This window comes from Sceloporus undulatus, chromosome 2 (assembly GCF_019175285.1).
Source record: "Sceloporus undulatus isolate JIND9_A2432 ecotype Alabama chromosome 2, SceUnd_v1.1, whole genome shotgun sequence".
Lineage (NCBI taxonomy): Eukaryota > Metazoa > Chordata > Lepidosauria > Squamata > Phrynosomatidae > Sceloporus > Sceloporus undulatus.
In genome coordinates this window covers 175,760,063-175,784,786 of record NC_056523.1, presented here as the reverse complement: position 1 = coordinate 175,784,786, position 24,724 = coordinate 175,760,063, and the positions used below count along the sequence as shown (strand labels likewise).

Here is a 24,724-nt window from a genome sequence, read left to right as displayed (position 1 = left end):
GGCTATTTTCCTCTCCCTTCCTGGACCATGCCCTTCAACTGGCAGAAGAGACGAGATGACAACCTGTACATCCATTCCTTTCAGCTTCCTACCAAGTGCCTCGTAATCCCTTTTGATGTTCTGCAGGCTGTGTCTTGCAGTATCATTGGTTCCCATGTGGACCAAGAGGAAGGGGTATTGGTCAGTAGGCTTGACCAGTCTTGTCAGCCTCTCTGTCACATCACGGATCTTTGCCCCTGGGAGACAACACACCTCTCAAGACATCTTGTCAGGCCTACAAATCACTGCTTCTGTACCCCTCAGCAAGAAGTCCCCCACTACGACAACATGCCTCCTCCAAGGCTTATCAGCAACTGTTCCCTCTGGTGGAACTCTCAGGCTTGCCTGCTCTGTCCCTGAAGTCTGTCCATGCTGCTATTCTTTGTCCTTCTTGATAAGGGAAAGAGCTTTGAATTGATTCTCTAGCTGCAAGCTCCCAGAACAATCCCTTCTTGGCCTACTTCTCTGTGTGACATTCCTCCAGCTGTCTGCCTCCTGTGTATGTGAAGTGGCCTCCTCCACCCCAGCAACTTCCTCTGCATGGTATCATCCAAGATCGTTAGTTCCGTTGTGTCCAGGAAATACTCTTGCTCCCTAATATGCTGAAGGGTAGCTACTCTAGACTCTAGCTGCTGTACTTTCTCCTCCAATAGCGCTACCAACTTGGACTTGGTGCATGTGAAGTTCTCCACTTCTGTAGGCAAGAAGACAAACATCCCACAAGTGTTGCATGTAACTACAGCAGTTCCCTCAGTGTCCATACTGTAAAGTCTTTAGTAATGACAGAAACAGGACTGTGGGCTTCCTCCTCAAAAAATCCTCTGGTAAACACCAACGTTAAGGCCACTGATGACATGGCCTTTTCGCCAGTCTCTGGCAGCGAGGTCAATCTACTGGGAATATAACTTTATAGGAATGTCCCTGCTGTCAGCTTGTACTTAAAGGCAAGGTTCTGACTCAAGGTTTGCTTCTCACCTGCTGCCTCTGCTGTAGATTTCTTTGGATCAAAAAAATTCAATTCCTGCCACAGAGAGGAGAAGGAGAGAAGAAGCTGGGCAGCCATTTTGAGTGGTGAGTGTTTGTATTTTTTTAAAAAACTCTGGGAGAGTGTGCTTGTTTCTGAGGGGATGGAGCTTGTGTGAGTCACATCTGTGAGCTAGCGGACTAGCTCTATATAACTCCTCCCAGAGTTTAAGTGTGGTTTAATATGTTTTTATTTTTTTAAAATTCTTATTAATTTAAACTGTTCTACAATTATATTTTGTGGCCTGAGCTCCTCAGACAGAGGGAAGGATGTGAATATTTAAATAAATATATACAGTAAATAATCTCTAGGACTAGTAGAAGGAAGTTTAATTGCAGGACTCTGAGGCTTAGTACATCCAACCAAAACCACTTTTTAGACTTGATTCTTCTCTCTGACCTGGTCTCTATTTTTATTTATTTTTTATCATTAAGCTATTCACTTTTGAATCGTTCAGGAAAACAAAAGCTCACACACTGTGTGAAGCAGAGCTAATCCTAATTAAAGCATTTCCCACTTATGGAGAAGAATAAGCAATATGGAACAAACCAATGTGGAGTTTGCTTAATTTGCATTATACAGGGCGGCACGTCTCATTGAAAGTAATCTGGCATGTGGTCTTCCTCTCTTCCTACTGTACTCCACCTTTCCTTGTATCATTGTCTTTTCTAAGGATTCATTTTTCCTCATGATGTGGCTAAAGTACGACAGCCATAGCTTCATCACCTTGGCTTCCAGAGAGTGTTTCAGGCTTGATCTGATCAAGGACCCAACTATTTGTCTTCTTGGCTGTCCACTGTATTCTCAGAACTCTTCTCCATTACCACATCTCAAATGAGTTTATTTTCTTTCTATCAGCTTTCTTCACTGCCCAGATCTCACATGTGTACATGATGATGGAGAATATAATGGATGATTCTGACTTTAGTGTTCAGTTGTATATCTTTACACTTCGGATATCTAGCTATTTCATATCTGCCCTTCCCATTCCTAGTCTTCTTCTTATTTCTTGACTGCAATCTCCGTTCTGATCAATATTTGAAGCAATATATAGGAACTCTTTGACTATTTCAATTTTTCATTGTCTAGGTTGAATTCTTGTAAATCTTCTGTGGCCATTACTGTATTATTATTTTTTTAACATTCAGCATTAATCCAAGCTTGATACTTTCTGTTTTACCTTCTTCAGTAATTACTCCAGGTTGCAGAAAATATAATATTCAGAGTAGGCTTGGACTTAAGAGGCAGGAGGAGTGAAGATAGGAGAAAGGAACATTAACAACCTAAGATACGCAGATGACATTGGCTTGTATTGCTGTTATAAGCTAATTCAGGATGTTCTCGTGATGCACTACAGTCTGTGATGATGTCGGTTTGCCCATACTATACTGATCTTGCCTTCTAGCTATAGTAAACAGATCACCTGGATAGCAGAGATGTGGATATGAAAGAGTATAATCAAAACAAGAAACCAGAACATGGATCTACTTACCTGAAAAAGTTATTTTGTAATCACTCCATCATCAACCATGGCAAAATCCAAATGTACATTAGAGCAAGAAACTATAAGGAAATTGGTGTGATCCCAACAGATGGAACCTGGTCCATCTTCCTCATGTTCGATATGCACAGTAAGAGTGTAGCCCTCCACAACTTTTTCCTATCCACCCTGGTCAATCATTCACCAGGAGAGGGAAATTCATCCATTTTGGCTGTTTTACTAGGCTGGCAAAACTCAGGAGGATTTGTCAAGCATCATACCAAGCACAAAGCATAGTTGTGCTTGGTTGTGCGATAAAGTCAGCTTCATACATCAAGATGTACAAAGACTATCTTAATACCTGTCATTTGTAGTAGCATGAATTAGTCTAGCAATTGACTGTGCACTTCCATGTATGCAGCTTGGCGCAAATGTCTCTAACTAGAAGTATAGCATAAAATGTATTAGAAAAAGTTACCCTTGTACTACCTTGTTTCAACATCCTTCTCTTGGCTAAGTTGCCCTTTAAAACCAACACTTACAGTTTCTAATTTCCAAACACGGTACTTCCAAGGGTGTGGTAGGGCAAAACTCCCTCCAACTGTTTATATACAGCTATACAGAAATACAGTTGCATATGGAGATAATTAAGCTGCTCTAAATTTCTAAGGGCAGCTTGTATTAGCCAACAGAACCTCAAGTTCTTTCTGTTCTTCTATATTAAATGGGATTGATTTAAAATGGCAGTTCAAAAGAATAGATGGCCATTTTTAAAATAAGAACAGCACTACTGCAGCAGTCGTCAGTCACCTTCACACTCTTGCCTCTGCAGTGAAAAATTGGTAATGAGATTACATCCCATTTAGATATTTCTAAGGATATTCTCTGCACCAATAACCTGGATAGGAATCCAAAGTACTTTTCCTAACAAAAAAAAATCCATGTGCTATTAATCATTTATATTGCCACTAGAAGGAGGTGGCTACATGATTGATTTCTAGTTCCAAATGAAGTTGTTTTGATTAAGTGCATCTATTTCCCTTAAAATGGTGGTTCTAGAATAAGTATGAACTTTATCAGGAATGTGCCCACAGCAACCAACAGCAGCTCACATTTGGAACCAGCAAGATATACTAAAGCGTAACAGAAGAGCTATAAACAATCATGCACTGTGTATTCAAGAAATGCAGCAAATTGGGACATAATTTACTTTATAAGCATAATCTCCTAAGGACAACTGTTATCTGCCAACAGAAGTTACAAACTAAAAGAAAATGGCAGTTTCTGTCAAATTAGTTCAGTAATGTTCATCCTCTTGAGGTCTACCAGGATGGGCCAAAACATACTGCCTCTGAGGCAAAGTCTCAGGATGCTTAAACAATGGTCTTTGATTAGCTGAAGAGCCTGGTGAATTTCAGCATATGGCTATCTTCTTTGGGCCTCCTTTAGCTAAGAAAAGACCATCTCTTAAGCCACTTCAAGCTTGCCTGATATTTGATTTGTAGATTTCAGTAGATGCTCCCCAATTTTTTGCTTTTTTGCCTAAAGCAAAATACAAGTTAACAACTGACCTAGACTTGCAGCCCAGTCTGTGTTAGGAACTGAATCTTGCTTGAACAATGGGATATTGTAAAGTCGAAGAATTTCATGGCCGGCATCCATAGTTTTTTGTGGGTTTTTTGGGCTATGTGGCCATGTTCTAGCAGAGTTTCTTTCTGACATTTTGCCAGCATCTGTGGCTGGCATCTAGAGAAGATGCCAGTCACAGATGCTGGCGAAACATCAGAAAGAAACTCTGCTAGAACATGGCCACATAGCCCAAAAAACCTACAAAAAACAATGGGATATTGTCCTAAAAGCAACCAAGATGCTAGTTAAGGAAGGGGGAATGTACCACACACAGCTCTGTCTTCCAAGAAAAGGGAATCAATGGGATGTTCAAGAGAAATGGATGATACCCCAACAACTGCTGCTTAAGGCACATGCCTCATTTTACCTAATAGTAGGGCTACCTACCATGAATTCTACCAAGGTTTCATAATCCATTAGAGTAAGTTTTACACAAACACTGTACAGCATTTACAGATTTTGCCATTTTCCTTTCTCATTGCTTCTGTCTTTGTTAGAAACCCCATTTATTTCCTAAACTGTAGATTATACTAAAGAGAACCCTTTCCATACTGACTTGTCTGCTAGGCAAGTCCTTCCACAATTCTGGGACAGAATCCCTGCATGTTACGTTCTTGAAGGATGGTCAAATGTGCACCATTCCATTTACCTGAGGAACACCTTGCTTACCTTCTTCCCCCAAACACACTATTTAATTTATATCCTGCCTATCTTCCAGAATGGGATCCAAGGCCGCAGTTGTGTAACATTAATGTTGCATAAAAAGACATGTTTCAACATTGTGTCACTTGGTGACTCATTTTTATAGCTTTAAGTTGATCCTGAGACTGAAATATATAATTTTTTGTCCATCAGAGAGACCACACAGAGCATGCATCCTAGTTATCTTTTGTGACACCAGTATCACCTACTGTTTTAGAAGGCTGTGTAATGCACAGAAGAGTTGGTTGAAACTATACACACAATTTTTGTTACACTATTCTACCTTTCCCACCATCATTCAAGCACCAGTTTAATTTCTCTTGGCAGGGGACAGGGGAAATTAAGACAAAGTTGGGGTCCCACATTTTGGGGCTGAAGTTCAGGGATGACTGAAGATCACATCTTTGTATCTAACTTCACTGGTTTCCATATCAAACTCAGATTTCAAATTATTTCAAAAATGCATACTGTAAGACACCCTAAAGTACTCTGAAATTGTTGAAAGAGCTGGAAGTGTAATGCTTTGTTATTTGATTAACACACAGTCAGCAGTGGCTTGCCTGAGGGAATAATGCAATCAGACACTCACAGTTGGAACTCCTTCAGTTGAACACTTGCCCCAAGCAATAACTCATAAACATAAAACAGTTTGATTTTATGGACTTCTGGTGGCTTCTAGCTCTAGTCATAAACCATGGACAGAGTTGCAATCAAAGAAATGGAAACTGTCAAAAAGGTTTCTGAGTCAAACAAACCTCCCTTTCATCAATTAGCACCAATTCTTCATTGCCACCAATGACAACGCTGGATCAAGTGTGCTTCTGAAGTAAGCAGGTCTAATTTATCCCAAGTCATGACACCAACCATAAAAATTAGCACCCACCCAAACTAAGAGCCTTAATGCCTTGGTTTCAGATCAGACAAGTATTCCCAGTTAATGTAGATAAATGCTACCAGTCTAGGAAGTGCTGTGTTACGCAAACTGTCAGTGGGCTATACAAATATGGCTTTAGCCACTACCCCACACTAACACTCAATTTCTAATCACATTATCTTGAAACATTACACCTGAAGAACTCTATATGAACAATGATTTAACTTAATTCAGAGAAAGCAGAAGAACTGTTGCTGGAGGGACTGATTAAAGTGTTACAGAGTACAGTGGACTCATTCTCCAGGAAAGATGAGACACATTATCTTGGTGTACTCCTGATCCAATGTCACTGTAATGCTGATGATGTTAAACTGTCATTTTCAGAATGTCGTGTATTGTTTTAGTGACTGCCAGTTGTTTTTAAATGCCAGGTTTATTTGTAAAAGAAAAGTGGGGCATAAATAAATAAATAAATATGTTCTAGTAAGTAAAGAACCTAGATTGAGTTCAAACCCCAAAGAAGTGGTGGGGCATTGCATAAGAATGTCACTCACAGTTACTTACTAACCTCCAACCGTGCCAAGAATAAGAACATAGCATTGCAACAATGCTCAGAATTAGCCACAAACCACACAGATTCATAGCGCTACTGCAATGACAAATCTGTGACAAGCTCTCTCTTTACTAAGGACAGCCATTTTATTAACTCATCAGACTTTCCCACTTGTAGCTGTAAACAAAACCTGCCTTGAGGCTCTTGCCTCAAAGCCCCAGGAACTGGCCCTGAGACTTGGGTATAGGAACACATATATTCCTGGTCTGGAGTAAGGTACAGCAATGCTGGTCCCCAGCCTGGACACCAAATTTGCACCCTGATGTAAGGGAATGCAGCTTTGGTTGTTTTTTCTTGTTTACAGAAGTAATATCCATGATACATGGAAACACAAGAGTGTTCTCTGTGCCAAAGCTAAGGAGATCCACTGGAAGGCTTCTCAGCATTCTTCATCCAGTGGCAGATTTGATGACTGTTGTTACTGCAGGGCTTGGGAGAAAGGGACATGCTGTCTGGGGAACCGAGAGGGCTGGGCTTAAATCTCACCCACTAAATCAATGTGATTTATTTAACAGTTGAGTTGAGTTACCGTTACACAAGTGATTCAAAAAATCTAAATCTACCAGATACTAACAGCTGGATTTAGGCCTGGGAGCTGTAGACTAAGAATATTTTTTTCAAGCTCTGGTTATATGCACAATATAGCACTGAATTATACCTTCGTTTAAGGCTTTTTAAAAATCATTGTGGCTGATGTTTTATGTTTTCAGATAGAAAAGCAAACATTAAACAAGTCCCACAGAGAAGGGCCTTTTGTATAAACGTTCTGTAAAGTGTGGACTGCTTCACACTAGCTACTTTGGGAAGTAGCTTGAAAAAACCCCACAGTAAAATGGTTCAACCTCCTAGAGGAAACCATAACAGCCAAAAAAACAAACAAACCAAACAAATCCCCCAACAGCACTATCTTTTCACAGTGGTAGGATTGCATACTCCTGTGAAGCAAGAGGTTATGCTGATGGCAGCAATGCTGCTGGAAGGGTATACCGTGTCAGACAGGCTTTTGTTAAGGAGGCAGACTAGAAGTGCCAAATAGCAGGAGTGGGAGGTGGCACTAGTGGAGGATCTCTCAAAGGCAATAGCATCGCCACCATAGCTAGCGCTTGTTATTACTGCACCGAAGAAGACACAGTAAACCTCCTTTTGAATATCTTTTGCAATGACAATCTGATGAGACAATCCAAAATGAAAAAAGTGATAGCGTCAGAAAATGAAACCAGGAAGAAAATCAACACAACTGAAATATGGTGTTGGAAAAGAGTTCTGCAGGTACCATGGATCCTAGAGCAAATCAAGCCTGAACTAGAAACCAAGATGACTAAACTGACACTGTTGTACTTTGGTTATATCATGGAAAGACACGACTTATTAGGAAAGACAATAATTCCTGACAAAATAGGAGGCAGTAGGACAAGGAGAAGACTGTATTCCAGATGAATGGACTCAATCAAAGAAGCCATGGCTTTGAGTCTGCAAGATCTCAACAGGACTATTGAGGACAGGTGTTACCCATGCTGCTCCATATAAATTTTGGTATAAATGATAACCCTTAATGACCCCTAGATGAACTCTAATAGCCTGTCCACCATTGCCAGCAAGGTATGAGGACATGTACACACACCCCTGAGGGGCACCCACATCATCATATCTAGAGAGTCGCATAAGAGGATTATCATAGGACCAGGAAGAGCAAATGTTTGCCTTGCCTGAGGCTCTTGCCCCCTCCCAGGTCTGTTGTCCGAGCAGCTTAAGACCACTAAGACAATCAGACAGGGACATCCAGGTAAAAAGAAAGTAATTAAACACCTTTGTTCTCACCATCAAGCACCTTTGCCAGAAGCAAGATTTTGCCTATAAATACTCCCAGATTTGCTTGTTCACTGGGCCAGTCTGGATTTCAGGGGGAAGCTATGTCCCTTTGAATCCTGGCTCCTGGCCAGTCATTCCATGGCTGAGCCTCATGCCATCCTCATCATATTCCATTTGGATTCCTGGAGGGAGTCTACATTCTGGTACGTATCACCCCAATGATGCCTAAAATCCTACTCCATGCTAACCTCTGCTTTTCCTGAGCCTTGTATGTGTGTGTGTATGCTAGTGAATCGTATGTGTTTTCCCCCTTATAAATAAATTGGTTATTAATTCTAGAAGTCTGTCTCAGCTCCATTTATTGGAATCCCCTGGTCTACTCCGTATACATATCGGGAGACGATTCTGCAAGGGCCGTCATAGCGGACCCTTGGCTACACAGGGAGCCTAGGATATGTCTCTTTCATAGGGTTGCCATAAGTTGGTGCTGACTTGAAGGTAGTTCACACACACATGCACACTAGAGGGCTTAGTTCTATATAAGCTTATACTGCTAGTATATACATACTAATTTAAGCATGGCAGGCTGATGTTACCAGGATTTAAAGTTGTTTTAGTCTGGATCAGTATGCAAAGGGATATTGTAGCATGTTTGAAACTAAACAAGAAGTTGGTAGCATAAGCTTTCATAGACTTAAGCTTACTTCCTTAGATGCACAGAGTGAAATGCCTAGGGACACACCTTTATAAGCAGGCAGTGGATGTGAATAGCAATAAAAATTGAAAACTTGTGGGTCACCTTGATGGCAGTTAAGAACAAAATGTTTTTAAAAGTTTGTGTTTTTCAAAAATTTAGTTACTTTTCCCCTAATGTCACTCCAGCCTCATTCTTTTGCAGATCAATAATGGGCATGGCGTGTAATTTACCATATATACTCAACTATAAGTCAACCACATACGTAAGTCGAGGGCAGGTTTGGGGGCCAAAACTATGGATTTTGATATGACCTGTGGATAAGTTGAAGGTAAGACTTAGGGCTGCGTAACAAAGCATCTAAAGGATGAAGCAAAGGAAAACATTGTCAAAGAACTTAACAAAATTCAAGCAGGCCTAACTACTGTATCTGTGCTCATTCTAAAAGCAGGATAGATGACAGAATACAGCGGGGTCAGTGCTTCCAGGGCAGATTACACTTTTACCTTTCACCTTGGGATGGTACCTTTTTTAAAATAAGAGTTAAAGTACAGTACAAACATTGACCTGTGGATAAGTCAACTCTATTTTGCAGTCTTTTTTTGACTAAAATTTTGGCTAAAATCAATCCTGTTGCCTTTGTTTTATATAGATATCTGAACATGTGAGAGATGTCAATGGGATCCAGACAGCTGGATCTCAAGGGAAGTTACTTTTCTGTTGAAGAGTGGCTTCTGTTGGAGAGTGGCTTCTGCTTGCATTTAGATCCTTTAATACCATCTTAACTGACAACAGAGTATTATCTGAGATAAAATGCAGGTGTGTGCCTCTAATATTGGCACCTTTCTTCATTGTAAGATTTTTAAGACTCTGCCTCATGAAGAAGCCAGTGAAGCTTTCAAAGCAAACACGATGTAGTTTTTGCTTTGGAGTTGGCCCATTGAAGTTTTTACTTTGGATTCTGTTGCATTCAACATGGGAGAGGCCTTCAAAAAGGCAATCGGGGCAAACTGTTTTAACATTGCACTGAGCCTTTACCTCCTCACCTACTCAGACTGTGGCCTAGAGGTTTTAGGTTTCATTACACTTGCAAAGCAGAATGTTATCAAGCCAGCTGCCTCTTATTTAGAAGAGGAAGGGATCTGGAGAGCTGTCCAGACTTAATTTACATTTGACAGACAAGTGCTTGTGTTGATACAGCCACAGCATGTGGGGCTCAACCGGTCCTTAAGGTTTGCAATGAATCCTCACTGTATGAATGATTAAGCTTTCAGATTACTGGAAGGGCCGCTATTAAACAATATTTAAGCCTTTAATTATATTTTAGAGCACAGAACATGCTATAGTGCTTTTGTCGTTAAAGGTCTGTCAACATTTTCATTTTAAACCCTCATTTCTAAGGGGTTTATAATTTGGTCATAAAAATTCATTCTAGGCTGGAACTTGGCATACACGAACTCAGCCCAGGAGCTCTTTCTTTATTATCCAATTTGGTTTAAATTGGTTTGGCCATTTTTAAGTTATAGGCGTGTTAAAAATTAAATGTTCACTGGCTTCAGATGACTTCTCAAACTTATTATTCAAAAATTAGTTTACCACATTCCCACTCAGAGACCCCCCTTTTTGAGCCAAATATGAAAGGAAAAAGGGCAATTGCGCTGTGTGACAAATATATGATGATATTGCCAACAGACGATTGCAATTTCAAGAGTTTGACTGGTGAGTTTGTTTACTTCGGTTTCATAATATGTACCCCATAAAACAAGACAGCTTTTGTAAACTTAGTATGCAAGTATCTTGCAGATGGACTGAAGCAAATCTAACTTACTCAGACATGTTTTTTCTGATACACCAAAGGTGCCTTTGGCTGCATTTAAGCCTCTAAATTGAGAGTAATATAGTGAGCCCTTAGGGTACCGCTACACAACAGGTTTTTACCTGCCAATGCTTGTTTTGTACTAATGTGGTGTAGTGAGCTAACAGGGTATCTAAAAAGATGGAGGTACCTCCCTCATGTCTAAGAAGTACCTGTATACACTGCTATAGTGTATATAGTGGCATGGTCACTATTGCTCTAACATTTGGCTACCCAGCCTTGCAAGTCTGCCAAGTATATTAGCCTCAAAAACATTTCAAAGACTCAGTCCATGGAGGGACGAGTGTATTTTTTTAAAAACTGGACCATACTTGTGTGGAGGGATTCTTAACAGGTTACTAGCATGCAGTTACGTACAAGCTTGGTCTGTATCTGCTATAAGGGGAGCTATCAACAGGTACTTAATAAGCACATACTAAAGATGTCTTTGGACACCAACTACAGCATTATGCACACATAAGATGCATATCCAATAACTGGGCAGTCAGTTCTGAAGGACTTCACACCCACCCCAAAGCTTCACCTAAAAGTATCAGTTCATTTAATTTACATATGTATAGTATATTTTGCCCTTCAGCCAAACGATTTCCAGGGCAGTTTACAACAAAGAATAAAATATAATTCACATATAGACACAATTTTACAAAAAAAGAGCAATAAAACAGCAAAGCCCTGAACCAAGAATCCCCGGGGAACAAAAAGATCTTTAGCTGCTGATGATTTTTATCTATGAGCTGGACCAGCTCTCCTGGGAGGAAAATTCCAGAAAATGAGGCCCCAATGAACAAGCTCTCTCCTCAGAAGTCCACAGCCACAACTTGGATCAAGAGAGCAACTAGAAAACAGCTTCCATTGATAATATATAGGCAGGTTGATGTGGGAGTTATGTGGGTCCCAAGTCATGTGGGTCACTAAGAGGTAAATGCCAATGAACTGAATAATGCTCAGGAACAGAATAGAAGTCAGCAAATTTGTTTAGGTATTGATGTACCTTGGTATCCACTGGGATTTGGTTCCATGAAACCTTGTAGATATCAAAATCTTGTGGATATGCAAGTCCCATTATATACAATGGGGATGTAAAATGGTACCCCTTATACAAAATGGCAAAATCAAGGTTTGCTTTTGGGATTTATTTATTTTTTAAAAAAAATATCTGCAAGCTGTGGATGGCTGAATCTGTGCATGCAGAATCCCTGGATACAGAGGGTGGACTTTATGTTCCAAGTGCCTGATACAATTAGAAACCTAAAGCCTTTTATTATTATGTATTATTATTTTGGAACTAATGTTCACGCAGTCTTTAAAAGATAGCCTTGAATACATTACAGGAGTTAATCCTGGATGTTACCAGTACAGACTTTGTTGTCATAGAGTCCATAACTAAAAAAGGCTGCTGCTGGTGCATCAACTTCCAAAAATGATAGATACTGCATAGAACTGAAACTATCTGCTCCACCCTCAGATTTCAAACCTGGCCTGAGATGCAACTTTATCTACAACAGACTGAACATCATTTCACAAAACAAATCACTTACCTACAGAACCTTCACTTAAACAAAATCCAATTTCATTACACAGTCTCAGTCTATTACCAACACTAGACACAACCTTGGCACTTGTGCTTCTCACTTGACTTAGATGAAAGTGGGAAATTAAATCCATATGCTGGTGACATTTCAGCATATATCCTTGGACAGTCTCTCCCAGCAGTTTCTTGCAAAACTTAAAAAACACGGGGCCAGCTAGAACATTGAACACTGTATAAATGCCAGGTGTCAAGCATCTATCTTGGGGCATCACTATCTGTAATCAGCAACCACGACCACCAGACTGAAGCAAAAACTTCAAAGCACATGCTTCCCATTTTGTGTGCAATAAATCTAGGTTCAATCCTGGACATCCCAAGGTTGGGATGGGAAAGATTCCTGCTTGAAAATGCTTAGAAATGCTACCAAGCAATGTAGGCAAAACTGAGTCAGATGGACCCCTAGAGTGATCTGAGACTTTTTTTCTAAATCCAGGGATGCGTTCTTTAGGACCAACTTCATAACTCTCCCTTCCACATACAGTATTACTGTAATGAACTCCAAAGAGCAAGGACTAAGCAAATGTATATACTGTATAGTGAGATTTCAGCTAATAAAGCACCCTGTCCTTGATCACAGATTTCAACTGAAAGTTAATCCACAGACTGAGCTCACATCAATGTGATCAGGAGAAGGAAATGGATAAAATGCTGAGCAGTATGGCTGGCCCATCAAAGAAGAATTCTGGGGAAGAAAAAAAAAAGGGGGGGGAGGGAAACCTAGGCCAGTGGTGAGGCAACTTTGGCCCTCTAAATGTTTTGGACTTCAGCTTCCAAAAGACAGTAATCATTGCCAATGTTAAGGGACTAAAGGAGCTATCCCACATATCTGGAAGTTCCCCATACTTGACCAAGTTCCGCATACTTGACCAACACTGACACAGGATTAAAGAATCCAGCCTCTTATACAAAATTAGAATAGGATGCCAAATGGGACTGGCAGTTTGTTTTCTCATCTAATCTCATCTACTTACAGGGACTGACTACAGAAGAAACATCTCTTTTGGAAATTGCCCATCCACCATAGACACCTCTGTCCCAAATATCCCCTTTCTCTAAATCAACATTCAGAAAATGTAAGGATTTAAAAGCAAATGGGGGAAGCTTTCCCTCCACCAGCACTTGTTCAATTTTGTAAGTTTCAGTGGGCCAGGAATTGCAGGGGGGGGGCATTCATCATGCACATTTTAGACAGCTATTTGAAAATGGGGTTGGGGCCTACAACCTACCATCACTAGTCAACTACCAACAAAGGCTTAGTGTAGATGGGGAGAGTAGTGGGAAGCACTCTAAATGGATGGAGGGTTTTATGTTTGAATGCACCAATGTGTAAAGATGAGATCTTTTCTACAACCACGTGATTTGCTACTAAAAAGTCAAAGACAACAAGGGCAGCCTGCCACTGAAAAAGCTTCTTGAAAGAAAGCGAGGGCACCTTCCCCCTTCTCCCAACCCCACTCTCCATCTTTTTAATACAAGGGCTTGTATAACAGGAATAATCTATATTGGTTTGTATTATACCAGCTATAAAACACACCTTAGCTTCAGTGCCATGTTTAGCCAATCACAGAAGCCATTTGTTGGCTCGTATATTACAAAGCAATAGAGATTTAAGGGATAATGGTTATAGTGGCAGAGTATACAAAGCAATAAACTACTTTTGAGGTTGGTTAAATGCCAAGTGATGCTGAGGCTTCAGTGCCATAAACATTATTTCTATTATATGACAAGATAAGAGGATACAATAAAGCACAAAGAAGGGGAGTCATTTTCTGGCCTCATACAGGTTCTGAGCTTTTGATTTCTTGGACGTTCCACAGATGACACCCTTAGTAGCATGGGCTTAAGGGGAATAAATTGTCCAAGAGGTAGGTTTAAAAAGCAGACAATTGTTTGAGGAAATGGCTTGTATAAAAGTAGTGATGCGATCAAACTCTAAGTGGTGATTTGTGGTAAGTATTAAAAAGTGAAATGTTCCGATTCCCACCCACCCCCCAACCCCTTGGTAGCTGTCTAGATTCTCAGCTTTACAGAATACAACCAGTGTTACTGCACCACTGGTTTAAAAAGAAAGTAAAACAACCCTCTGCAACAAGGCAGCCATGCTGGATAAAGCACAGCAATGACAGTCTTCTACTTTAAATACTTTATATTGCTATCTACAAACACCATGTATTTAGGGTTTAATAAAGTGGGTGGAAATGGAAGGGAATGCATAGCATTAACTATGAGCTGCTGTATTCTGACATCCAGAAAAGCATTAAGTTGAACATAACAATGAGAATTTTAGAATTGCTTCAGAAAGGAAGGCTACTTTATTTGAAGTTTTATGGTACCACAAGGTGCTCAGTATCACCTGGAAGACATGTGGCAGAATGCTGTAGCAATATCCAAGTAGCTTAGTCATCTAAGACAGGAATGGGAAACACACCCTGTATATTTTATTAGGCTGCAGTTCCCATTATCCCTAACCACTAGCTCTGTTGACTCTAGCTGGTGGGAGCTGCAACCCAGCAACATCTGGTGTGTCACACAGGCCTCATTACTGCTGAAAGGGACATGTATTGAGTGCTGAGCTGCACTGCTGGGAACAGACTCTGTGCAAGTACTTACTGTGCTCTAAGTACAATTTAAATTTTGCCAGCCACTGAAATACACTCTTGTGAAAAACTTTCTGTAAGGACCAATGCATGCTATAGTAATAAGTCAAGCTGTGAAGTGGATGTGTGATACTTCCCTATGGAAAAAAAATCAGTCTGAACCCATTCCCTTATATGGCAATTCACCTGCATAAAATGGCTATCAGACCTTTCTTCTAGCGACAGCAATTTTATGTTTCTGAGACAGTTAATACAAGAGTGTATTTCAGCAGGTCTAATGAGAAGGTTGCATCATTATACATTTTTAGTCAACACCCTTCTGCTTTAACGACACTGCTAAAGTTTATTGCTCACATTCTGCTCCACTGAGGGTGTGCTTTATTATCTCAGAATATTTTAAATAGCTTTAGAAGATTATTTTAAGTAGCCTTTTGGGGATGCCCCATGCCTCTGCCAATACAACTGTTTGGATCTATTTCACTTGACACTTTCAGCTAAAAACCTGGAGCTGTTTCTTCTGAGACATCTCCTTCACTAGTATAGATGCCTTAGCATTACAAAAGCTACACAGAAACAGATATACTTCTATTATAGTTTATGTAACCAAAGGATCTACAATTACAGTCGGTAAGGACAGTACTGAGAGAACTAGCACAATGTAAGCTCTGGACTACAACTAGAGACTAGGGTTCAAATCCCTGCATGAGCATAAAAACCCAATGGGTGACCTCAGGCAAGTCATTCTTTCTCAGGCTTGGAGGATGACAATTGCAAACCCCCTCTGAAGAAACTTGCCAAGAAAACTCTATGATAGATTTGCTTTGGGGTCTTCCATAAGTCAAAGAAGACTAGGAGGCACACAACAACAATAATGGACAACACTAATAATGAAGGACATTTTTATCAGTTATGTGTAAATGCTAGAATTCATGCAGACAGCAAACTTTACCAATCTAGATGAATTACTATAATATAATAAATGCATAAATGATAAATATCCTGTATTAAAAGATCGTATACAAGTGTGTTACATCAATGTATGTCCAATAGCAGAAAATCTAATATTAAAATCTAATGTAAAGAATATAGTCTTCTGGTTCATTCCAGTGTGGATCCATTATCCCAAGCATGAAAGATCTGCACAACTCTTGGAAAATGTCTAAAAGACAACACTCTCGCTCTTTGCATTTCTCCTCTGGCCTGATTCAAACAACCAGTTTCTCTGAGGATGCTATTTGTTCATATATTAGGAGATGTAGAAGTTCACTCTTAGAAAAATAAGATAAAATAATCTCTCATAAGCTCTTGAGCAACCTTGGGGCAGTCAACATATATTAACCTAACTCACCTCACAAGATATTTATATCAAAAATGGGGATCATGATTGCATGTACTACTCTGAAACTCTCTGGAGGAAGACTAAATTAAGAGTGTGCCCCAGCAGATACTTTGTGGTCATTAGTTGTTTGAATGAAGTCCAAACAGGATGCCTGAAAGACAGAATGTGCAGTTTTCATCAGTGCCACTTTCCACTTTGATCCCATGTTCAGCAAACCAAATGTTAGCACCTTATCCAGAAGCAAGAAGACTTTATATTCTACTATTTACTTGACCTGTTTGAACAACTTAATTCCACTCAGCCCTTAAACACCTGGTGTTTAAATTCTGGCTGAAAACATACTGGTAACCTGTGCCTTCCAGCATGTTTTATAAATGGCTTCTCTAAGTGGAAGTATTTTTGGGAGGAGAGGGGAGAAGGATCACATTAATGCAACTAGACAGCTATATGGATTTTTAAGTTGTTTTAAAAAAGATAATCTACTAAGAAAGGAATTTTTGTTAGTATTTATGTCACAGTGGTCCTTGACAAACCAATACCAGTGTTCTTATTACCATTGGTTCTTTCAAAGTCACGTAGGAACTTATAAGCTTTAATGGCCAGAACAGGGGATTTTCTTAAAAAAGAAAATGTTTTCCACACTTTCCAAAAAATATAGCAGCTTTAAAAGTGAAGTGTGTTAATTCTCCAAAAAAAAGCAGACAAGTGTATCTGCAGCTGGGGTGGGGTGGAAGGGTGTCCTGCAATTTTCTTCTATAGAGCCATCCTTTTTTGTCTTTACACAAGTATTCTGCTAATATGTGATAGTTGGCCTTCGTAGACAGCCATGTCATTTACTACTTAGTTGTCAAATGGGGAGAACTATCTTGCCCTAAGCAGCTGGTGGTAAAGGGAGACTTAGAATATCTTAGAATATCTTAACATTGCTTTTCTAAGGGGCGGTACGCATGGGCCGCAAAACGCCGCCCCTCTTTGCTGCGCTGCATTGCTGTAGCAACCAAACAAGGCGGCAATGCTGCACAGCAAAAAAGGAGCCGCCCAGAGGTGTGTGGGCATAATGGCGCCAATATTAGGGCTTGATGCATATAGGTGCTGCGCCGTAGCAAACCCTAATTTTGGCACCAGGACGTAACAAAGTGCTTGTGTGTACCAACGCTAAGTCTACAATCCTATGTACACTTTATAAAGGAGCACATCCCACTAAAACAGGCACATACTAAGGAAACATGCATGGGAATACCTTGTTAAGTCAGCAAAAACAACTCGAGATTGCAGACTATTTACTACCAAGGAATTTCAAGTGGCACAATGTGGGTGCAAACCAAAAATGTTTCAAAGCTATTGAGATAGCAAACAGGCATTTGCTGCTTAATTTGATTTAAAATAAAGAGACCACATCAGTGTGACTCCAGACTGCATATAGTCTCAGGCGCACAAAGTTTTAGATTTTCCTGCCCTCGCTCCCCTTAAGAGACACATTCTTGTTGAGCAACTACTTTAGAACAGAGAGTGGGGGTAAGGGGAGAGAATGTGGAGAGGAATGGAAAGACTTGTCACCTGTCCTCTTAGAAAAGAAACTAGAAAACGACCTTCAGTAGAATCATTTTAAAAGAAGTATATGCAGTACATTTAGAACTCAGCTGTGTCACACCAAGCTTACTGCTGGGAAGTGATCGTGTAGGGAATCCAAAAATAACAGCCATTAAAGACCTAGCAACCAAATACATGTTTGTTGTTGTTAACTGCCGTCAAGTCAACATCAACCTATGGCAACCTCATGAATGAGAGATCTCCAAGAGCTACCTTCAACAGGCCTGCTCAGGTCTTTCAGACTCAGGGCACGTGGCTTCCTTGATAGAATCTATAAATCTGAAATGCGGTTTTCCTCTTTTCTTGCTGCCGTCTACTTTACAAAGTATTATTGTCTTTTCTAGTGAATCATATCTTCTCAAGAGAAGTCTGAAGTATGACAGTCTCAATGTAGTCATCTTGGCCTCTAGGAAGAGTTCAGGTTTGATTTGCTCTATGACCCATTTATTTGTCTTTTTGGTAGTTAATGGTACCTGCATAACTCTCCTCCAGCACCACATTTCAGATTAGTTGGTTTTCTATCAGCTCGCTTCACTGTCCAGCTTTCACAACCATACACAGTAAAGGGAAATATGGTGATACTGGCCATCCTAATTTTAGTATTCAATAATCTAGATTTATACTTCAAGATCTTGTCTAGTTCCTTCATAGCTGCCCTTCCAGGTCCATGTTTACAGACCCATTAAAAGCCCAGTAGTAACTTTGAAGGCTCTAGGAATGAAGCAATCAGCCAATGGAACAGAGGTATTTACAGACCTCAAATACTGAAATATTGAATGGACAGTCACTTTCCAAGACACAATGAAGAAATGGAGTACGGCCACATTTCGAACTTGTTTAATTTCTTCTTTTTATCTGTTTTAGAAACAAACACAGACAAATAAAAGAGAACCCCTGGGGCAAAAGTGCCTGTTCTTTTCTATGTTTCACAAACTGCAAAGCAAATCTTAATTTCATTTGTCACAGTTATTGAGTAAAGTGACATCAGAAGACATCCTGTACTTCTCAGCATAAGGTCAACAACAAATGCAATAGTATAGTGATGTTGATGGATATAATGAAATTACTTCCACTTTAATATTGCATGAGCTCTTGAGCCTCCACCCCATTGGAAAATGACATTCACTTCCAGCTAAAGTGAATGCAAGGGTAGGTATGAAGTACAGTAGGACTTTTTTTCCCTCTTCCTTTTCTTTCACAAAGAAAAAGGGGGTAAGCTGTTCTAACTCAGACAGGAAAGTTCTATCTTGGAACATACCACTTTGAAGACAGCTAAATACTCTATGGAACAGAAACATTTCCAAGGTACTCATGCTAACAACATAGTACAGTTGGCTCGTGTATTACGCAGCTTGGTATAACATGGGTTCACATTAAAGTGTCAAAAAATCTGCTCTCTCCATGCATTTTCTAGGTACACCAGCATGATTCTATGGTAGGTAGAGTCACATTGGAGAACATAGAGATTCCGAGAGAGAACATTTTCTAGGGAAGGGAGGGAGGGTTAATGGTGATTAGGGAATATTTTATCATTGTTTATGTAATTGTTAATTGGTTTGCTGTTACCCGCCTCGATCCTCAAAAGGGAGAGCGGGATACAAATAAATAAATAAATTATTATTATTGGCATTTGTAGGTCTCTCAGTGTGACTTTATTATCAACTATCGGCAGAAGCATACCATACAATCATGCCAGATAATCTAGAAAATGCCTAAAGAGAACACTCTGTCATTTATTTCAGGTAAGAGAAATAGCGTTCCAGAGTTTATGCCAAAATATTATTATGCAAAGGATCCTGGAATGGCTCCCTCATGTAATATGTTTTTAAAAGAAACAACTACAATCACAAATACAGGGGTAAGATATAGTGGACATATGGTGATGACCCTCAACTGGACACATCTTCCTGGCCTATTGATAATTACATGTCCTTGCCACAAAAATACTTTTAGCTACATATTCACATACACGTATCTCCATTACAAAAACACATTCAATAGATATGCTGGAACAGATATACAACAGACACACCTGCTACATAAAGCACCCCTTGATTTTCTCCAAAATCGTGCAATAGAGAAGAGAGTCAGTCAAGCCTCGAGGTTCACTATTTGTAGTGTAACAATGCTCATGGAGGCACCCTTACTAGTCTGTTACAGAAAACACAATGAAAAGGCTTATGGCATTTTAAACATAAAATAAAAGTAGACTGTGTCCACAAACATTTACACCATACTATGACATACTTTCTTAGTCTTCATGGTGCCAGAAAATGTACTGTTCCACTAGCAGTACAGTTTATTCTCACTAGCTTCTGGTGAGGATCCCCCCACTCCTGGAAGTATACGTTATTGTCACCTAGTAAAGGACTGCTTAGTTCAGTGTCATTTATACAATGACCACATAGGATAGCACCTATAGATGAAAAAAATATATTATGGAACAACGAATATTGTCATTTCATAGTGTGCCCACAATGAATACAGACTGCTAGACAATACATTCACACTGCAATGGTCCCCTCTCCTTGCCACTAGAGTTCAAAACAATATCTTGGCAAAAGGTTTCACTGGGGAGTGCTTTTTGGGGGAGGGGGGGGGAAATTAGAGGAAATGTGTATTTCAGATTTGATGCAACCAAGTCATTTCAGATTATTCCATTTTCGTCAAGTTGCTTTTGTCTGACACACATACCATGCTGTCCATATGAGAAAAATGTGAGAGTGGCAGAACACAAACTTCACTGCCCCCGATATACAGATCGAGTCTCCCTTATCTGGAATACCAAAATCCAAAATATTCCAAAAACCATAACTTTTTTCATGGGCACCTGAGATAATAACACCTTTGCTTTCCATGCACAAAAATATTGTATATAAAATTACCTTCAGGCTATGTGTATAAGGTGTATGTGAAACATAATAAATGAATTTCATGTTTATATTTGGATCCTAACTTCAAGGTACTGTATTTCATTATGTATGTATATGCAAATACAGGCATTCTAAAATCCAAAATAAATAAATAAATATGACATTCAAAATGCTTCTGGTTCCAAACATTTTGGATACTGTACTGCAAGAAAGCTACTAATTTCAGTTTTGCTACTAAGCAGTACAAGAATGAGCCTTGCTGATCTCAATGGGACCTACTTTTGATGTGAGCTCCTACACCAACTTGAATTGCTTCATGTGTGAACTGCAGGACATGACTTTGCTCTCTTTTAAAGGTGTTTACACATCATATTGCAGAAATCTGAATACTAATATACAGGAATAATTCCCTGGTAAAGTATCTAAAATGTTATAAGAAATAACTCCTTTAGCCAGGAGAAAGACAGAACCAAAACAACATAGATCCCCGAATATTTGGGTCTTCATTCCATTGGTCCCATTTAGACAGACCTATTTGATAAATTGTTGAATGGTGATTCATAGAATCTTAAGTTGGAAGGGAGCACAAGGGCTATATAGACCAATCTCTTGCAATGCAGGAAATACACTGGAAAATCCCATTGATTCAACAGGCCTCCTCTAGTTGGATTAACAAATGATTCAGGTCTAGGTGTCTGACTGAAGCCAGTTCATTGCAAAGGCCAATTAAGAAAATTCATCATCTGAGTCACGAACCTTCACTTACCTACTCATGAATATAAATAAGCCAGTTTATTTATCAGTCTGAAAACAAAACATCCAGGAGTGAAAGATAAAAATTTTCTGAGCCCATGAGCTACTTAAGGTAACCAAGGCGGGATACAAACCGCCGCTTTGCGGCGCTCCCCCGCCGCCGCCATTTGCTCCGTGCGGGAGCCACAGCAGCCAAACCGCGCGACTCCCGCGCGGAGCAAAAAAAGAAGCTCCATTTCGGAGCTTCTTTCTGCGGCGCATCTATGACATCGCGAGGCACCGTAGGCGCATTCGCGACGTCATAAGCGCCGCGACACATCTGGACGCTATGTGTCCAGTACGTAAAGATGGCGGCGCCCATGTGGAAGGGGCGCCGCCATCTTGTACGTACTGTATACGTACTAGGGTTAGGGGGGTGCAGAAGCACCGCCCCTTCCTAACCCTAGTACGTATACAGTACGTACTATATGGCGGTGTGTATCCCGCCCAAAAGAGTGCATTCCTGACACACCATGCAGATCCCCAAAGTTAGGATTCTGAGCCAGAAGAATTTGTTTGTTTTCTCTGCCCTTGTTCTTTCCTTTGTTTGTATATGGCATTTTACTATACAATACTCAAGCACACCCTACTATGGAACAATAGACAAATAAATTGCTAACACTAAAATAATCACAAGCCACTTTTCAAAAATACACAAGGCCTGTTAACAAATGTGAGGGATCTTCTCTGGTTAAATAAGTCTCAAATAAAAAGAAAATAGGTTAACTATAGATCAGTATATCACTTTTTTTTCCTCTGAATTTCATGGATATGACTTTGGGGGGGGGGGCAGAACACCACTCCAGCACAATAGCCAGGCAAATTTCATTACTTTGGAGCCTTTGCACTTGCTCGTAACTTGGATTTACACACTGCAAATCCTCAGATCTGATTACCTCCAATGATCACGTAAAACACTGGCTTTAAACTCTTTCCCTTAGTGATAAAACAGCCACTTTGATTCACAACGACACACACACAATAAAGTATACTGTAAACGTACCTGTCCACAGCCTGGGGCACTGCACACAAATGGCCTGTCGTCTCCCATATTTTTCCACTGTTGAGCTACGCAAGACAAAAAAGGGAAGGAGGGAGAGAGAGAGAGAAAAGAGAAAATATATTAAATAAGCCAACAAAGAAGAGGGAATACTGATGGCATTGCGCTTTTTAGGAACACAGTTCATCAGTAGCAATAATACAGATGCCTGAGGGGAGGGAAGGCTCAGAGAATTCCTGAGGACAATTCTCCTTTCTACTCATGCCAAGCAGGGGTGGAATACTTTTTGCCTGCCACCTTTTTGTAACGGTATGGTCCCACCACTAGGGTCCATTGCAGATTTACCACCTTTCAGGATGAGCAAACCAGGAAGTTAATGCATGGTGGTAGAGGAAGATCAGAAGGTTGTAATGATGTCTCCTGGAAGGTATATTTATGCAACATCCTCACACCACCTACCACCGTGTTCTTTGGGTTATATTAAATACACAGAAATGTTGGAAGCCACCTTTTCTCTGGAGAGGTTCTTGTGCACCACCGCCACCACTGAGGAGTAGACTACAAGGACAACCTTGGCTGTGCTACTTGGAGTTACTGTATATGCAGCCAGTCATCTGATAAATGAAGCTCCAACACTACACCTACTATCACATTTGGACTAAAACAAGGGGTGGGTCAATCCTGGGCTTCCATTTGCCATTTTGCTTTACAACTGGAATGGGCAATCTTGCAGGGGACATCAAGCATTTTACCAGCCTGTGCCTGCCCAGCAAGCATGCCTGAAGTGATATGACGTCACATTTGTTGCCTTTTGGGCTGATTTTTTTTTTTAATTGTGTTTGTTCTTTGGGGAGGTTGGGAGGCTTTGGATGGTCAAGGGAACCAAACTGATGTGGTTTGGGCAGTTTGGACAGCTTTTAGGCAAAAACCACCCCAAATTGGCTCAGTTTTTTTAAAAAAAACAAATAGTTTGGGGGCTTTAGGGGTCACACCTAGGTGCCTCAGGGTCCGCATGCAACCCATGGATTGCACTTTGTCTGTAGCTTTTATTAGTATGCTCTATAATAAGGGGCTGTGACAGAGTCAGAGTTCAAAAGAGATGTACACATTTGTACAGAATTGTATAGAAACTCTACATACATACAGCCATACAGAGTATGAGGAAATAAATCCAAGTCATCTTGATGTGCCAGTGATATTTTCAATAGTAAAAAGCTAAAATAAATGAAGTTAATTAAGGTATTATAGGAGTGGTGCTCCATTTTACAAGACCATAATCTAGCTCCCTAGTGGAAAATTGCAAAACTGATGGCAAAAGTAATTTGTCACTGACTACAGCCAAGTATAACAAAGCTTCAGTTCTATTATATTGTAAGTGAAGCTATTCTTATTAATAAAAAAGGTAAATAAAAGAAAGCTCTACCATGTAAATTCAGAAATAATAGCTCTATCAACAACTGATTTTTTAATAGTGTGATTTAAAAAGCTATAATAAAGCAAACATTATCTCTTCAGGGAATTTGCTACATTAACATACTGCAGCTGTTCATGTTGCTTCCAATCATCTCCCAATTTAAGTTCAGGAGCTGGTCTGCTACAAGCTGACAAATATTTTTGGTGTAGCAGAATGAGGCCATTGCAGGTAAAATTGATTGTTCAGAAACACACATCCCCCTCCACCTATTTTACATATGAACACTATTAGGATCTGCAAATTCAAGATCTAGTGTATATATTCGCTGCAGAAATAATCCCGTTTGACACCACTAATTGCCACAGCTCCATCCGACAGAATTGTGAGATTTGTAGTTTTGTTAGCACCAGCACTCTTCGGCAAAGAAGAACTTAAGACCTTTTAAAATTGCCAATCAGCTAGAGCCAAGGATTTAAAGTGGTTCAAATGGAATTATTTCTACAGTGTAGAAACACCCCTAGAATACACCAGTTGGAACCTGATTAAATACAAGGTATATTCTATCTGTCTTTCTTCACTGATGTGTGGCTTCAAATTGCTTCCAACCTATGGTGAACCTAACCTAAGGCAACCCTATCATGAGGTTTTCTTGACAAGATTTGTTCAGAGGGTGCTTGTCTTTGTCTTTCTTTGAGGCTGAGAGCATGTGATTTGCCCAAGGTCATCCAGTGGATTTCCATGGCCAAGCAGGGATTTGAACCTTGGTCTCCAGAATCATAGTCCAATGC

The 24,724-nt window shown here is 40.0% G+C and overlaps 1 protein-coding gene across 3 annotated transcripts in view; it reads right to left on the bottom strand.

The window, feature by feature from the left end:
- The window catches only part of ATF7 (activating transcription factor 7), a 153,834-nt gene that overhangs the window by 88,812 nt on the left and 40,298 nt on the right, over positions 1-24,724 (bottom strand). For 2 of the 3 annotated variants that reach the window (XM_042453555.1, XM_042453556.1), the window contains exon 2: positions 22,526-22,590. In XM_042453555.1, the coding sequence (XP_042309489.1) occupies positions 22,526-22,573 (48 nt within the window). In that variant the 5' untranslated portion in view covers positions 22,574-22,590. Of the gene's footprint in view, positions 1-20,104; positions 20,274-22,525; positions 22,591-24,724 lie in introns of those variants that run through there. The other variant, XM_042453557.1, reaches the window with a different exon arrangement.